Source organism: Camarhynchus parvulus, chromosome 1 (genome assembly GCF_901933205.1).
Source record: "Camarhynchus parvulus chromosome 1, STF_HiC, whole genome shotgun sequence".
NCBI classification, from domain to species: domain Eukaryota; kingdom Metazoa; phylum Chordata; class Aves; order Passeriformes; family Thraupidae; genus Camarhynchus; species Camarhynchus parvulus.
Genome location: NC_044571.1, coordinates 72183606 through 72201837, shown reverse-complemented (window position 1 = coordinate 72201837; position 18232 = coordinate 72183606). Strand labels below are relative to the sequence as shown.

At 39.7% G+C, this 18232-nt stretch overlaps 1 protein-coding gene across 1 annotated transcript in view; it reads right to left on the bottom strand.

Moving 5' to 3' along the window:
* CRYL1 (crystallin lambda 1) overlaps positions 1-18232 on the bottom strand; it is a 50382-nt gene that overhangs the window by 12748 nt on the left and 19402 nt on the right. Inside the window, exons 4-6 of the mRNA XM_030944165.1 lie at positions 15968-16129; positions 11780-11974; positions 3469-3574 (exon numbers count right to left, since the gene is read on the bottom strand). Of these exons, the coding sequence (XP_030800025.1) occupies positions 3469-3574; positions 11780-11974; positions 15968-16129 (463 nt within the window). The remainder of the gene's footprint in view (positions 1-3468; positions 3575-11779; positions 11975-15967; positions 16130-18232) is intronic.

Here is an 18232-nt window from a genome sequence, read left to right as displayed (position 1 = left end):
TATAGCTCACTAAATAACCGACTAATAAAATATCTGATCTAAGCCAATTGTGAAATATATATGAAGAACTTTTGCTGCAAACCTGTAAAACACAGGATATTATAGTCTAGCCTCTGCTTTTACAGATGATTGCTTGCAAGGGCTTAAAAAAAAAAGAAGAAACCAGATTTCTCAAGAAACAAGAGATTAGGAGATACAATCTCACTGAGGCTGGACCATCTTCACTATATTGCCCAGTACACATACAGGTGGGATGTAGTGTCTGCTAACATAATCCCACAACAGTGAACATGCAAACTGACTGTAGTGAAGTCTACTGATCTTCCTTGTAAAAGACTTAACAGCATTTGTTGTGATGCTGGCATGTGAAATCATAAGAGGACAAACTCAAAATCTGAAACAGATATCAACATTAATTTTATTTGATGAAACCAACAATCAACTTTATATTATTATGCAGTTTGGGTAGGCTTTTTTCCTCCCCAAAGCAGTTTCCTTCCTGTCTGTTGCAATTCAGTCCTCAAACTGTTGTTGCTGTCTCTGCTCCTTTTAATGACTCGACGCTGTCATTTTATTCCATGTTCAAGGCTGTTGGCTCACAGCCATATAGTCAGCATTCCTAATATTCATGCATTGATTAAATGGTAACCTGAAGTGGCCTAGATAATAGGTTTGATAGGATCATTTATGAATAGGGAGGAAAGGATGTAAGAACTAACAGAGGCAAAAAGTGACAGTAGCCCATAGGAAGTTCAGGGGAGGATCTTGATGTATGCATCCCACAGGGAAAGAAGAAACACCGATCTCAGAAAAAATAATTGGAATAAATTTATTCAAATCCAAACAACGTCACATCACCATAACAAAACAAAACAAAAAAAGAGGGACTCTCCCTCTACAAATGACACTATTTTCTCTCACATGCTTCCTTCATCTTTCCTCACTGATTAACAAATAGTTTAAGACTGTGGGCAACTTTTTACAGTATAATATCTTATACTGTAAAAAATGGCAGCTGCTGTGAAGCTGGTGAAGCTGACAAGCTAATGAAGAGGATAGAGCCAGTTTCTTGTATCTACCTCCACATCCTTCCACTAATAAAAAAAGACAGTATTAGTACAAAGCATAAGAGAGGCATTCTTTCATGGAATCATAAAGTCATTTACGTTGGAAAAGACTTCTAAGATCAAGTCCAACTGTTAACCCAGCACGGCCAAGTTCACCAGCAAACCATGTCCCCGACTGCCATATCTACATGTGTCTTCAATACCTCCAGGGATGGCAACACAACCACTTCCCTGGGCAGCCTGTTCCAATGCTTAACAACCCCTACCATGAAGAATTTTTCCCTAATATCCAATCTAAACCTTCCCTGGTGCAACTTTAAGCCATTTCCTCTTGTCCTGTCACTTGTTACCTGGGAGAACAGACTGATCTCCACTTGGCTGCACCCTCCTGTCAGGCAGCTGCAGAGAGTGACGAGGTTCCCCCTGAGCCTCCTTTTCTCCAGGCTGAACACCCCCAGCTCCCTCAGCTGCTCCTCACAGCACTTGTGCTCCAGACCCTTCCCCAGCTCCGTTGCCCTTCTCTGGACACGCTCCAGCCCCTCAATGTCTCTCTTGCACTGAGGGGCCCAGAACTGAGCACAGGATTGGAGCTGTGGCCTCAGCAGTGCTGGGTACAGGGGGACGGTCACTGCCCTGCTCCTGCTGGCCACAGCCTGGCTGATCCAGGCCAGGATGCCATCGGCCTTCTGGGCCACCTGGGCACACTCTGCATCATGTTCAGCTGCTGTTGACCAGCACTCCCAGGTCCTTTTCCACCAGGCAGCTTTCCAGCCACTGCCCCCAGCCTGCAGCACTACCCGGGGTTGTTGTGACCGCAGTGCAGAACCTGGCACTTGGCCTTGCTGAACCTCATACAATTGGTCTTGACATCCAGCATGTCCAGATCACTCTGCAGGGCCTTTGTGCCATCCAGCAGATCAACACTCCCACCCAACGTGGTGTCATTTGCAAATTTACTAAGGGCATACTAAGGGCACACTTGATCTCTTCATCCAGATCATCAATGAAGATATTAAACAGGACTGAGCCCAGCACTGAACCCTGGGAACAGCATTTTGTGACCAGCCTCCAGCTGAATGTAATTCCATTCCACACCACTCTCTAGGCCCAGCCATCCAGACAGTCTTTTAAGCAGCCAGTTTCTCCAGGAGAATGCTTTGGAAAATGGTGTCAAAGGCTTTACTAAAATCCAGGTAAACAATATCTTTTTCCTCATCCACTAAGTAGATCATCTTGCTTTAGAAGGAGATCAGGTTAGTCAAGCAAATCCTTGGCAATGAAGAGGAGGTCCATATTATTCCATATTATGTGAAGCAATACTGCGCAACCAAAGAGAAGTTGGCACAGGCACAGAACTATGAACATAAGCCATCACATGTCCTGACATCAGCAATTTTGATTTAAACCGACTGATGAGAGCAAGAGCCTGAGTCACTCTGTGAGCACATAAACAGGAGCAGCCCTAGACTCAGAGACAATGTATCTGCAAGTGCAGGAGTGAAGCAATACTGCTCATAACCGAAGTTACTGAGCCAGCCAACAAGGTGCTGTTGTGGAAATGGTTCAGTGCATGAGTGTTCTGCAGCACTGCCTAGAAGATCCAGCAGCAGAGCAGAGCCTACCGTGTCAGGGACCATACAAAAGCAAAATAAAAACACAGCCCATAGTATAATGAGCTAGTATTTAGGTGATCTTAACTTTTTGAAGTTTTTGTGTTTTGTTGAAGTCTTTGCTCAAACCTTTGTGATGCTGATCCATAATTTTTATTTCATTTTATGCAATTCACTTTTTTAAATAGTATATGTGAATCCCAGGTAAATAAAAACATCAAAAAGTATTAATTATGCAAGACAGATGTCAAACTGTTACTTGACTGTTTTGTCAAGTCAGCTTTGTATGCACAGGATTTTGCTGACAAAAGTACTTTTATTTCATTCAGGATGTAAGCTTAAAACACAGCAGCTCCAGGGATATTTACAAATTCAGCTTTGCTACAAATTCAGCAGCAGGGGGGTATTCATCTATGGAAAGTGATTTTCTGTGGACACTGGATTATCAGCTAAACTTTTTCAATAGTTTTTTTACCTGACACTCAGATGGTTCAGAACTATGGCTACAGCAATGTTATCAAAGTATGATGGGATGAATCTTGGAAAAAATTTATTACACAGCTAGTGTTTTAATAGGTTGTTATCTTTCATCTGATCATTTGAAACAAGATAATCAATATCCATTTCCTTCCACTGACCTCACACTTTAAATAAGTTTTCCTTACCATTACATTTAAAAAAGAGACAAGTCATAGTTGCAGCAATCCTAACCTGGTTTGTTACGTAACATTTCCAGTGTGTTGTGCAAAGCGAGCCCTCCCTTCATATTCATAACATTTTGCACTACTTACCTTCTGCATTAAGATGCATGGTTTCCAGAGGTCCAATAAATGCGTATCGCATTCCCAATCCATCAGACATCACAAGGTCTAGATCAGTAGGAGATATTACTCCTTCCTAAGCAGCAAAAGTACAACAGGAAGGAAGACTGGTGAATGTTTGCTTTTAACACAAAATTTCCCATTTTTTTGTATATAATTAAAAATTAGGGAAGTAATAAAAACTAAATCTAGAAATAGCAGGTAGGATTTCAAAGAGAAAAACACAACTGCTTGCCAGAAATGTCCACCTACTATGCAAGCCTTCATACAGTTCAGCATAAGCATTCATTCATATCTCTAGGACTGTACTTCCTAGTCCCAGAAACTGAGAATTGGAGAAGAAAGCAAGCATGACACTCTTAATAGCACATGGCCTAAAGAGTTTATATCAAATCCAAGTGCTACACCAAAATGGCTAAATGTTACACCTCCCTTCATATTCTCTTAGTTCTGGATTTTTGGGCACAGTCCCAATTAGCAGAATGGTGGTGCACCAGTGGGTACTGCTCCTGAGGCCACCTGCAACAAAGTCTGGGTCCAAACACAAAGGCAATGCAGTGGCTACACCTTTCCACAAAACTCAGCCAACATTCAACCTACTCAGCCTCAACCTCCCCAGGGTTCTCGAGTTCACGGGCAGCCTCACATCTCAAGAGCTGGCAGGATATGGAACAAGCAAAATGAAGCACTTCTTGTGTTAGAAGTTGAGCATTGCGATTCCACCCACATGCAGCACTTACAAGAAAGCCAATGCCTCCATCAGGTTGGGGCAAGCACAGAAAGACTTGTAAAAAGTGATTTATAGTTCTTTACCTGAACAGATTTACTTGGGAAGAATACTTTTTCTTACATGATGTTGTTTTCCACCTCTTAGAAAGATATGACTCAATGAAGACTTGTTCTAACCACTCTGATCAGGTTTTGAGAACTTGTCCTCTTTAGTCCCAGAGACATGAAAACATTTCCTTCTGGGTAGGAAGGTGGAAGAGATGCTGAGCTGCTTGTAATTTATCTTTTTACCCTACTCTGAGGTGCTCAGCATACTCAGTGCCTCTTCCTTAACAAGCCCCTTTAAGCTTTAGAATACTCATTTACTCATGTGCTTGGATAAAACCACATCATTTTCTGTTAAGTTTCTCTCTTGCAAGGCCCTGTCTGAATGCCCCTTTGTATCATGCAGTCATGGGCTAGAGTTACAGGCACACAGGACAGCTCTTCTGATCTGCAGTAGACATTGACATCTAAGCTAGACATCTAGACTCTCTCTATAATCACCAGGGGAAAAGGGAAATCAGCATCCTAAAGCAGGCATCTAGAGTTGTGTCCTAAAAGGGCCTAATTCTCCTCACCAACTGAAAGATGAGTAAGAAGCTTAGATATCACTGTCTACATTTTCAAGATCCCATCTTAAATGAGCTGAATCTCACGCACAGTTGTCTTCCTGTGTCCATGATTTACATAATCTACTGCTACTTTAAAAGAAACTTAAAAGCCACAAATCAACATAACTTCTACAGCTGGCCACAGACATCAAGTTTCATCATCTCAGGCTTAAACTGAGAGTGGTGTAAGACAACCTCAAGACTCAACCAGTTAGTAGGCCTTGTTCCTATCAACCAAGCCAGTCTGAATCCATTGCAGAACTCTACTTTGAAAAGAAAACACATAATTATTAAGATCTATGTACCATATATGGAACACACAGTTCTCCTAACAATTAGCCATAAAATAGCAGGGATAAGAAAGCATTATTTTCTTCAAATTAAAGATAAAGCATAGACATGGTAAGGTAACTCATCTAGAGGCAGACAGAAAGGTCTGCATAAAGACAGGAGTAAATAAAAACCTCAGAGAGAATTCAGATTACAGACCAACATCAGGATAACTAACACAGGCACCATACATTCTGTGAAAGCTTTTTCCCCTGACATGGCAACGCAACTTCTCTGAACAACATCAGCAAAGTCAACAAAAGTGTTCTTCTGTAGCGAGTGCTTCATCCAAACAATGAGTTGTGCTGCTAAAGCTGTGCTTGATGAGTGGTTCCCCCCTGTCCCCCTGGCTGACATGGATTTGTGGACAAAAGACTAACCACAAATTCCAGACAAGCATTTGAACCACAGTGGCAGTTAAAAACTGTAAACATAATGTTAAAAGAGATAACAGGCTCTTGAAGCACTCCAGAATCATTGCAAATTAATTTCCAAATTAATAACTTACTTTCTTTGGATACCATAGTCCATAGTCCTCATATATTTGAAGACCCGGTGCCCTCAGAATCATGACTGCTTTGCTCTTGGCCTTTTGACTATAGCTGCAATTTGATGTTTGCAGCTGCTAAAAGGCAAAAATTGTTGCTACCAGAAGGAAACCATGACAAATCCCTTCAGTTGAGGGATACAGTGTTCTACACAAATGAGCTCAGCTTCTTCTTGTCAAAAGACCCTTCTAAAGAAAAGTTTTTTACTTCTCTTCATAAATTAGAACACATAAATGATAAACAAGTTAGACCTTCCTACCATAGGCAATAACCCTACTCCCATTTATGGTAAGGAGATCATCAGATGGTGGAATGATTCACCAGGCTGCAAGGTCAGCAAGGTGTCTTCCACAAAGATTTATGTTTATGCTAAGAACTAAACAAGAAAGAGTTCCTATCTGGTTTCACTAAGTGTAGGTGTGATGTGAATTAATCTTCCCAAGGGGATTTTTCATCCTGGGTTACCCTTCTGGTAAGCCTCTGCCTCTAGCACTTGTCAGAGGGAAGAGGAAGTATGGCAGGAGTTCACTAGAAGCTCTTACAGCTACACAATTAAGATTTAAAATAAATTCCACCAAAATCCTCAGTGATCCAAATGATCCCAGTCAAATTTCAAAATCTAGACTATCTCAGAATCCTCCACACTTCTTATGACAACATTTATATACCATAATCTCATTTTCCTAGAGGTTCTAACCTCCTGTGATACCACAGGATTATCCTAATGAACCTTTGGTACTTTATTAGTGCTTCTCCCTATGCAGGGATCCTTTTCACCTTTCCAGAAACCTCTGGTGGTTCTGCAGTCTCCAGCATTAGGCTCTGACCCAACCTGCTTGGTTTTAATAAGCAGTCTTTCTTTTCATCTCTGAGTCACACCTACATCACAACTTCTGTCATGGACTTGGTCTGTAATCATACCAAATGTAATGCCCAAAAAAATATCACAATCTTACTTTTTTCTGATTCTACCAATTCATCATGTTCTCCTACTCACTCCAGTCTGTTAAAGAGTTATTTTGGACTTCACTGCCTCCTGGACTACATACTTTCTGTTTCCAAATCTGCCATTTCATCCTCTCTCTTTCCCAAATTCAGTATTCCTTTTTTTTTCCTCTGATTGCCACTAATACATGCATTCTGTCTCAGCAGTACTTGTTACACCCTCCTCTTCACCATCACTTCAATCAAGTCCCTTCCATCCGCACCCTGATGAGATCTTTTTCCAGTCCTGTCATTTTGAGCAGATAACTTTTCTCCTATATCCCTCTACATCTTTCCATTTCATGATGCTTAAGAAACTTGTTGTCCTACACACTTCACACCTCCTTGCTTTGCTGGCCTTCATCTTCCTTCTTCCATGGCACCCTCACTCACCTCATCCTGTAAGAAACACTTAGTATCAACACTATTTCTCTTCCTGTCCCTTTAAACCTCCTTTTTATGACATTTCCCCTTTTATGAGGCACTGTAACTAAATGTTTAATCCTATAGCTTTTCTTCAATCTTTTGGAAAAAGTGTCTGAATAACACTGTAGTACAATTAACAGTACGGAATTTGGACTTTACAAGTCTTGCTCGCATTTAAAGTCTGCTAAGCTAGTCACTTGAGAAAAGAGAGGTACATAAATTAATGATGGAAGCCAATGCACCTGATTGCCACAAAAACAAACTAAAATGGACACATAGCTAAACCATGACTTTATTTTCCAAAAGATTAACAAAAATTGGAGACCTTCCCATTCTTTCATGCTTTACAATGACTACAACATAAAAGAAAATCCACTTTAAAGAAAGAAAAACACATTAAGACAGTATTAAAATCTTATGCAGAGATAAATTGAGTATGTACACAATTCATCCTGTAACAGTTTTAACATGTTCCTAGAACTGAAACAGCTGAAACTCCTAAATTATATCAAGGTCAAAAACTATTATGCTCCACCTGCTATCTCTGCTGCTGTATTTTATGACCTCTTTGCAAATTTCAGGTGATGCTTAGGAAAATATTTCAAAAAGGTAAGATTTCACTCAGTGATCCACAGTTAAATGACAATCATAGCTACTCAGAGTAAGGCTTGAGACTCCTGAAGTGTTTGGTTGTTATTTTCTGGATTACATTAACCAACATTTTACCTTCAGAACAAGATAAAGCCAAGATATTTAATTAATACCCCTTGCAACATAATCCTAAACTACTCTAAAATGTACTGTTACTGGTAAAAGTACAAAAGTAATGTCTACAGTGCACAGTGTGCTTCCCAGGCAAATAAAGGCAGTAAGCTTCTGCTCCAAGAGTAATGAACTAAATCAGACACACCAACGACCACTGTCAATGGAGATGTGAGAAAACAAATAAATGGTAACAGAGAATAACAGAGAAAGCAGTTGAGGTATTTTTCCTGTTACTGGCTAAAGGTTATTCTAATATTCCAAATTGGTAATATAAAAATTTAGGGTTGATAAGAGAGGAATAAGGATCTTCAACCTCAACATCTCACAGAACTTCTTTTACTCTCATCTTTTATCAGCTTTGCAACATTTCTACCAGAGCCCTAACAACTGAATACATAAATAAGAAACCTACACAAATGCCAGTCTCAGATAAGCTGAGGTCCTACTAAAAGTTCTTAGACACATGACCGTAAAGAGATGGGAGTGCTCTCACTGTCTGCTTTAGCATGGAATAAATGTGGAGCATGAGGAGACAGAGATAACTGATAGAAAAATTTACTGCCACAAACACCTGCACTGCCCAAATGCTTGTGAATTGCAAGTCAAAGCAATCTTTGAAAAGACATCTTGTCACTAAAAGACTAACTCAGACCCAAAATGAACTATCTTTTTGTAGCACTCTTGCTTCAAAGAGAAGCACTTGCTTGAATGACATCTTTTAGACCCATAAAAGAATCCATGGTCTTTGCTTTTAAGTTCTTGTAAAGTCAAACTTCTGCATTCTGTAATCTATATTGCTAATTATCCACATGAACAAAGTTCTCAGCATTCAACATCTCCAAAAAAGTTTTCTTTCTCCTACTTTCCAACAAATCGGATCTCAACTTTCAAGCCTATTAATTTTTTACCATTTTACTGCTACACTTCCCACTCCCACATTTCAGACCAGTCCTGCATTCAAAGCACTCATTTTGTGCCCAGCTGTAAAATGCCAGCCTCCCTGTGTGTGCAGCAGGGAACTCCAGCACCTTCAGCAAAGACAAAGTGTATCCCAACACTCAGGTTTCTCATTGCTGCTTTAACCTCTTTGCCCTGAGTTATGCTCCTCTCTGTGCTCTGGTATCCATGCCACATAGCAACTTGAGCACCATGTGGAGTCTTGAGCCTGCGCCCAGATTTCTGTGCTGGCAGAGCCTTACCTCAGATTTCTGGCTATATTAAAAGTGTGTCCTACTCTTGTACCCACATGGCAGACGTCAGTGAGCCTCACACAACATTCAGCAAGCAGATATCTTTACCACATTTCCTTCTACACAGCCGCATCTTTACTGTCATGCTCTGTATCAAAGCCCTTCTCCCATAACATGATTTCTCGCCCATGTCTCATCCATCCCATCACTGCACTGCTAAAGAAAAGAGAAAGACTGGCAGGTTGTCAGTTTCCCAGACAGATTTGGGAACTAAAACATATTCTGCAAGCTAATCAGCCTATTTATTTTCATGATAAATGTTGTAAATACAGCTGTACTGCATGTCTGTCCTACCACCAACGACTTTAACAGGACATTAGTAGTTCTACTGGAGAAACTTCCACTAGTTTCTTTAATGAAATAAGCTCAACTGACTGAAAAAACCCCCAAAAATACCCCAACCAATCAACCAACCAACAAGAAACCCCAACAAAACAACACAATCCCCCAGTGCTTCTCAGAGTAATGAAAACATTTGTTCAAGATGTAACCAATGTGAGTAAAACTTGATTTTTAGGAGTCTCTCAAAGACAGAGTTGGGGAGATTGATGTTTTCAACAGTAAGAACTGGAAAGCGACTTCACAATCAGAAGCAAGAATTATATTTCCCTATTTGGAAAGTGGAAGACACCAAAAGAACATGACTTGCAATAAAAATCACTAAGTTGGCAGCACAACAGTAGAAACACACAAACTGGCCCAGGCCTGCACTTCTCACCCATCTGCAGTGATTCCCCTCCCATCAAAGGCACTGTGCAGCCTGAAGTCACACAGCTGAAACTATACACCTTTGACAGCTGCTATTGTTCAGGCTTCTGGAATGGAAATACGGCCACCAAAGTTGTTACTGTTTAAATGTGTGTTTGGCTGAAATGCAGTAAAATTATACAAGAACAGAACAACTTGGAAACTTTGATTTACAACAAAAGCAACTTTCTGTAACTGTCAGCCCTTCTATAAAAAGCACTATTTTATTACTATTCACATAACCACCACTGCCACAAAAGCATCCATATAACAGGTTCATACTAAAGGTTTGCCTCAACTCAGTACTTCCTTTCCAACAGCAGCCCATGAAGTGTTCTTAAATGCCTTCCACAGCAAGACCAAACAGAGAATGATACTTTCAGGGATATGTACTGTACGTCCTCAGCTCCAAGCAGTCCAGTCTTCGAGCCTTTGAAGCTGGAGGTGGCTTTTGCACCGTCCGATGTGAATGTGTCTAAATGATCCCTGGATCCATTCAAATTTTTAGCATCCTAGGTTTACTATGGCAGTGGCTTCCACCATTGAGTTTATGCTCTCAGAGATTTGAAAAAATCCTGTTAGATTTTTGAGGCATTACCTGAATACCTGTGCTGACCATGGGTGACTGGTCCACAAGGGACAACAGGCACAAACTAAAAACTCAGAAAGTTACATCTGAATAGGAAGAAAAAAAAATCTTTACTTTGAGGGTGACAGAGCACTGGAGCAGGCTGCCCAATGAGAATGAATGTTTTCCTCTGAAGTTATTCAAAACCCACCTAGACATGATCCTGTGCACCCTACTGCAGTAGGGGGTGGGACCAGATGATCTCCAGAGGCCCCTCCCAACCCAAACTATTCTGTGATTGTATGTTACTGTCTTTTCTATTCTATGATTTCCAACATGACTACAGCTTTCTGAAGGTGTTTTTCTTATCATAAACTTGAGACTTTGTATTCAAAGTTTAACAACAGAAGCCATTTTTAAAGTTAAATAAACATCTCCAGTAGTAGATCGATTCCTTCCTCACAACACTGTTTTACTTATTATTATTCACCACCTTCTTTATATTGTTGTATTGGGTTGATAGTGAAAGCCAGCTACAGGAAAGCAAAATCAGTTCAGCAATTATGTTTAAATGCTTTTTTGGAAAAAGAGTTGCTTTGTTTACAGGAATATTACCTTAGTTTTAAGATCTTTACTAGCATTTGTGTGCATGGTTGCTTTAAACAGCTTGAAAAATCAAAACACTCCACAACAAGAAAGTAAGTCCTATTAAAGCTCAGTTGAAACTCTTCTCAGGAGAATAGCAACAGACTCATAACTCAGCTCCTGCTGAAAGATGAGACTTCAGCACAGAGCAGCTAACTGTGGGAAAAGCTGAAGGCACACAAACAAATGATTCTCAGCTACAAGTCTGAATGGGCAGGAGGAGGAGAAATCTGTCTTTACCTACAAGTATCAAGTAACAGTTAAACCTATGAGTGCAGTTCCTGAAAGGCCAAAGAGAAAACCATTTAAAATATTTTCATGACCACTGTACAGTACGCCAACAACGCTAGAAAAAACCAAACAAAATTATGAGAAGCCTACAAAAAGAAAAATTGGTATTTTGATTCCTGTGCTTTTAAAATAGTTCTTTTGATTGTGCTGAAAATAACAGTATTCTGAAAAAAGAAAGCAGGATAAAGAATAATTTTACCATTGCATATCACCTCCTTTTTGTCAGTCTTTGCTTTTTATAACTGACATCACTTCTTACTGGGCTTACAGGGTGTTTAAATATAAAATGTCATTTATCCCGTCTACAGAACTGACCAAGTACTGAAAAAGAAGATATATACATACACCCACAAGTCTCCAAGCTTCACTTATCACTGCATACTGTAGTCGATTCAGAACAAACCCCTCAATTTCTCTGTTTAGTTTGACAGGAGACTGACCAATCTTCTTCATCAGGGCATATGTTCTCTCTGTCGTAGAAGGATCTGTTTCTGGATGAGGAACAATTTCAACCAACGGCACAAAGTAAGGTGGATTTACCTCAAGAAGAAAAACAAAAGAAGAACATGAGCCACCAACAGAACAAGTTAATATAAAGCACCTTTATAGATGGCACTAGCTTGGATAATTTCCAGTAAACACAGCAAGCCTGATATTCAGACCTTGAAAGACTTCACTAATCCAATAAAAGCTGGTGCATTAACTCAAATTAAAATAAATAATTAAACTTGCACTAAATCAAAATCTGTTTAACACCAGCAAAATTCATGGAGGTACACCAGAGATGACAGCACTCAAACAGTACTGCAAAACTTTATTCTGACTTGAGGAACTGTTTGCTCAATATTCAAGCTATTTGTTGTTGTAAGACATATGGTCACCACCTGTCTTTCCAAATTAAGCAAGGCATTTCCTTTTAGACAGTCAGGAACTTTATAGCAAAAGTATTGCTAAACACCACCTGTAAGATGCAACACTTAACAGATAAGCAGCTACTGGCCCCAAGCCTGTAAATATATGCTAAATACAGTAACAGATATCACATAAAACATACTTTGAAAATGTTGCAGAACAGGTTACCTTCAAACACTGTACTTAGAAAAATAAATTACCTCTCCCTGACTCTTCCCAAATGTAATTTCTCATCAAGTCAAGACCTCTGTATTATGTATTTTTGCAGTAAAAACCAAAAAATCCTAAAGAACATCCTGGAAACTGCTAAAAGTTCTTCAGGTCATAGTGTTACAGACAGTTAAGCTGCATGCATTCTCTTTCCAAAGTAGCAGTCCGTCAGCTGTACTCTTAAAGGTGGTTAAATTCAGCTCTCCCTCTAGCTCCAGGTAATAGAAGGGGCTAACATATAATAAAGTACTACCAGGAATGACACTGACATTTGAGGGATGGCAATTAACTACTGATTCTTTCATCATGCTCCTTTATAGTCAACTTCTCTTAACTGTGCTCCTGTAAATGCAAGAACAGGATTTAGTCACAGGAATGTGCAAGTAGCCTTTCCTCCCTGCATGTTCTTTCTTTTCAATATTTACATGGTTCCCTTTCCTGCAGGGTCTGACACGTGCTCTAACTACTGATGTAACACACCTCATTCCTTTTAGAGGGCCTTGCGTCCCAACACAGCCTCTTTCACGTCAGTATCTTTGGCAGTGCCACCTGCAGTGCTGAGAACAGTGTGGTGGATGGACACCATCCAGTGGTGCCAGGCAACTGAGCAAGACCCAAAGCACTGCAAGCATCAAGACATTCTCTAAGGCTTAAGTATATCACAGGTTCCAGTCAGAAAGAGAACAAGTTAATTGTCGAGAGAGACTAAGGCTATTAAAAATTTCTTGGAAGATTACTGTTGACAGTGATCTTATTGAAGTATTCCATTTCATGAACTTGGCACATGGAGCCTATGCGTGTGCTCATGAGCACACTGAGGAGACACAGGAAGGCAATTTTTCAGGAGTGAGATAATAGATACTGGTAAAAACTGAAAGTAGTAGAACATAGATGAAATAGGGAATGGGGGAAAGTTTCTAAAAATGAGTAGTATATAAAGTATATAAATAAAGAAGTATTTCAGGGAACAGAAGGTCACCTTAGTGCAACAAAGTCATAGCTAAGAAAGGAGATGACAAAGAAAATGCCAAAAAGAATTAAGTTACAGAAAAGCTGTCAACAAACATAAATATTCATTTTAATGAACCAGTAATAAGATTGGAACAAAAATTAGTAAACACAAACAATTTCTAACAGGAATAGTGGAGTTAAAAAATAATCTGAGAGAGTTTAATGCAGTTTTAAAGTTATTTGACTGCAAGGTTTCCTGTACAGCAGGGGACTTCACTCAGTGGCACAGTCTCCTCTAGCCCCATATTTCTAGTTGTGTGATCTAGCAGGCCTATACAGTACATGAGAAGAGAACCACTCTGCAGCAGACCTCTATTGATCCACTGCCTGAAACTGCTTTCAGAGAACAGCTGTACCTGTTTTAAACTGTAACATAAGGATTGTGTGCTTTTCTATCATATAGCTGTGCTGTTGAGATTTTTTTTTTCCTAATTACTGAACCATGTTAAGCAAAGAGATTAACTGCTTCTGCCCTTTGGGCACTTCATTTCATTTTATCTCAACATCCTCACTCATGCCAGAGGCTCTACAACTTTAGCTTTTAATTCTTCTGGTATATCAAATTCCACACTTGTTTTCACTGTCTTGCAGAACTGCTTGCTTCCTGCAGCCACCAAATCCTACTATTGTGTTCAAGATCTTAGTAAAAAATAAAACAAAAAACCCACCCAAAGCCAACAAGTGCTACAAAGCAAGCATGTTTCCTGATGCAGATGCAGAAAGGCCCCTGGAAGAGTACACTGTTTTACAGCTTCTTTGGTACACTCAGCACAGCTGAGTGAAGCTGAGATTACAAAAATAGTCTCATCGGGACTGCAAAGCCATTAGGGAACAATTAGACATTTTAAGGTACTGCAGAGCGTTCATTTTGACAAAATACATATCCTTACAACAGAAATGTAGAAAATGTTTATGCAGAGACCACCTTTCCAGATCTGATAAAACCTGGTTTCAGGAGTGGCTCCTACAAAGACTGCAGTTCAGACTAAACAAAGTCAACTGGTACAGGCCAGCTTGGAAAAACAGTAAGAAAGAGTATAGTAAAATCAAAGACTGACAGTTACACAGCCAGGAACTAGTTAAAAAAAAGAAATTGTATAGTTACTTAATATAGAAATGTTAAAGAGACATTATCTCTTCTCTTGCACTAGAGAAAACTACAACCCTGGAAGTAAGAGATAAGAAACTATTGAACTTTAGACTGGAGAAAGGCTAGATCTAGGCACAGATACGTATTTTGAAATTTAACCTTTTTATAATTAAAAGGGATTGAAAACTTGTTATACAGAAAAAAAACAAACCAAGCCTTTTGTTCCCCTTGCCACACAGGCACCCCAAGGCACAGTGGTGGTGGAGGGGTATCAAAGGCACTGACCAAATGCTTTGACACTACAGCAGGAGGCTACATGTAGCTGTAGAGGCACTACAGTAAAGTAGTGCTGTATTTTTGTACTCTTGTGCATGCCCAGGGAATTGACATTTACTTTACACTCTGAGGGATGCCCTGGAGAGACATCATGTAGTTACCAAACTGCAGAGACCAGGGCAGCACCTCTTTTCACAACAATGGTCCTCTTTAACTGATCAGCTGACCACCTGACTAACGCTGGGTTAACAAATTCATTAGCTTCTTGAATAGTGGAAAACAAAAACAGTAAGAATCCCAGTGATGATCAAGATAAAATGCTCTTCCATACTGAGGAGAGATAGACTGCTGTCTGGCAGTTCCAAACAGATCTCTACAGAAGCCCACAAGTGCCTTTGACCATTTTGAGGTTCTACTGCAACCTCTAGTCATTCCATTTTTGCATCACTGCCCTGTCCAGCTTGGTCATGAAGCATGCAAATTTAGCTCCAAGTCCAATTTGTTCCTTTTCATCATTCCTTAATTCCTCTTTCAGAAATTAAGGAATATTGCTTATGCATCACAAGTCTGAAGAAACTGGAGTCTAGATTTCCCATCTTTTATCAATATAGCCTGACCAGCACATGAAGCTCCGTGTTTGGATTCTTACTGTTACCCAATGGAAGCTAAGAAAGGATACTAGAAAAGACTAACAATGACACAAGAATAAAGTATCAATGTTATGAGCTTGTACACAAAACACAGAATTCCTACATTTTGAAAGCCACTAGTTTGAGAAACACACAACTATATGAGCACAACAACTCACACAGAACATATCTTGATCCAACAGCATGCAACATGCTACATCCTCTCAATTTTGTAGATTAGTGCTGCTGTTCACAGAATAACCAAACTACAACTTTTTTGAAAAATTGGCCCTGCACACTAACAATGGCAGACAAGTGCCCCAAATATCCTTCTGAGTCTTTCAGACTGCAGGAAGGAGTTTGGGATGCAGTTTACACAAAAAGAAAACATGCCATTGTACTTACAGGATGTGACACAATGCACTGCTTAACATGTTTAAGGCCAGTGAACAATTTGCTGGGTAAGAGACAAGAGGTTGAGCTGCTCAAGATAACACTGTCACCCACAATAAGATCCAACTGACCAAAAATCTTCTTTTTCAGTTCCAGATTCTCTGGAGTGCATTCCTGGAATAAAACCAAAAAACAGTATTAGAAGTCATGTAGTTCAATAGTATTTATCTATACATCTCAGACTTCACTGATCCCATCCTGGATTGACACTTAGGAATTCAGCACAAACCATCTGTTTTAATCAGCCTAGATATACCAGTGAGCCAGTAACACAAAAATATCTTCCCACAGTTAAAGAAATGGAAAGCCCAAGAGTTTATGTACAGCAGAAGATGGACCACCACACCCTACAGGAGATTTAACACAAAAGAAAATATTCTGCTTTGTCTAAAATACAGAGTTTAACTCACACAGGGAGATAACACAATACAGAGGAATAAGACCTGGTCTCCACTTTTTTAAGAGTATCTCACATGACAGAAGTCAGTATTCTCTCTAAGACAAGATGGAAATGAACAGGTGTAGCTCAAAAGAAGACCAACTTACAAACTCCAGAACTATGGCAGGAGATTCCAAGGTACATCTCTGCAACCTGTGCTTAAACAACTCCCAGAGTTTAAATTAATGAAGATACTTATGCATTTTAAGTATGAGGGTCACTGAGAAAGACTTCTGAAGACCATCCGAAGTAGAATGAATGCTATCGAAACTTCTACCAAACCTACTGAGCACATTCAGCTCTACATCACTATGTGAAATTTTACACATGTGAGCCAAGAGCCACAACCTACAATCACTATATTTCCAAAGTTATCTCCAGGAGATGCCTGAGGGAGAGCATGCAAAGATCCACTAGTCTGGGAGGAGAAGGACAGAGGATAAGAACTACAGTGGATCCCACAAGCAACAGAAAAGTCTTCAGCCTATGAGAAGGAAATGGAGGAAGAAGGCCAGCCTGTTTTCAAGGGGTTTTGGGAGAGTTTAAAAAAATCCAAACAGGATCCCAAAGTTGCAAAACCTCAGCCTTCCCTTTAAAACACACAGAAAATACCTGCTCTTTTCCAACTCTAACCTTCTCCTACCTACCAGCACTTCATTCTGTCCTTTCTGTTATGTTGAACTACACACAGCAAGGTTAGGGGAAAAGGCTACACATTTGATGTAATCCAAAATTTACATTTAACATCTGCTGCTTCAGACAGACTCTGTGGCAAGAATGCCCAGGGCCAGAGTTTTTAAACCAAAAAATGGGTTAAAAGTAATTTGAAGTCTTAAAAAATAAGTTGCATGGAACAGTACTAAAGCTTCCATGATGCAAAAGAGATAAACAGGGTCATTTAAGAACTCCAGATAGAGCCCAAAGTATTAGACAGCCTTATCAAAACAAAATTATACTCTGCTCATAGTTCCAAAATCCCTGCTTGTTGGTTAAGTTTAAATAGTTTCTTTTAGTGAAGCCAAAGATGATGAGAACTCTGCAGATTCTGTTCAAGCTAATAAAAGAGCTGCTTTGAATAGGTTTGTGAACTTGAAACTCTAAGCCTGCTCTCACATCAGATGATAATCAAAAAGGCAAACTCAAATTTGCTGGAAACTCAACACCTGCCATGGTTACGTAAGGTTCCTGAATGGGCCATTTGCTTGGAGTATTTTGTATAGTGTCACAATCGTATTCAGGTTGTTGGACCACTGCAATAAAGCTTCTGTTCTCAAGCATGCAATTATTTTCTCAGAGACACCAATTCCCTGAAGAACAGGGGGAAAATTAAGCTCTAAACAATCCATTAAACAGGAACCTCACTTGCAGTCAGTTAAGGAGCCTGGAGAGGTCTGAAGCTATTCTGTTTACAATGAGAAAGGGAATATCAAAAAGAGAGCAGGTAAGATATGGGCTTAAAGCTACCACAGTTTCTCAAAGAATCAGTGCAAAAAGGTTAGCGTGCACCACTATGCATTTTAAGTGACACTGTATATTTCTGTGCCCTTTTCTTAGGGAAGATCATACTCCTCACTTGCAGAGAACAGTAAACCTTTATTCCAAGGCCTGGTCACCTAAACAAGGTTGCTACAAATCTGGCTTCTAATTTAAACTTTATTAGACATCTCTTAAAAGCCTGATCAGAACATGACAGCTGTTAATTTTTAAAACCCGTCTCCTGGAAGTGTTGTGTTGAATTAAAGGCTTAGATAATAGGAATTACACTATTCAAATACATG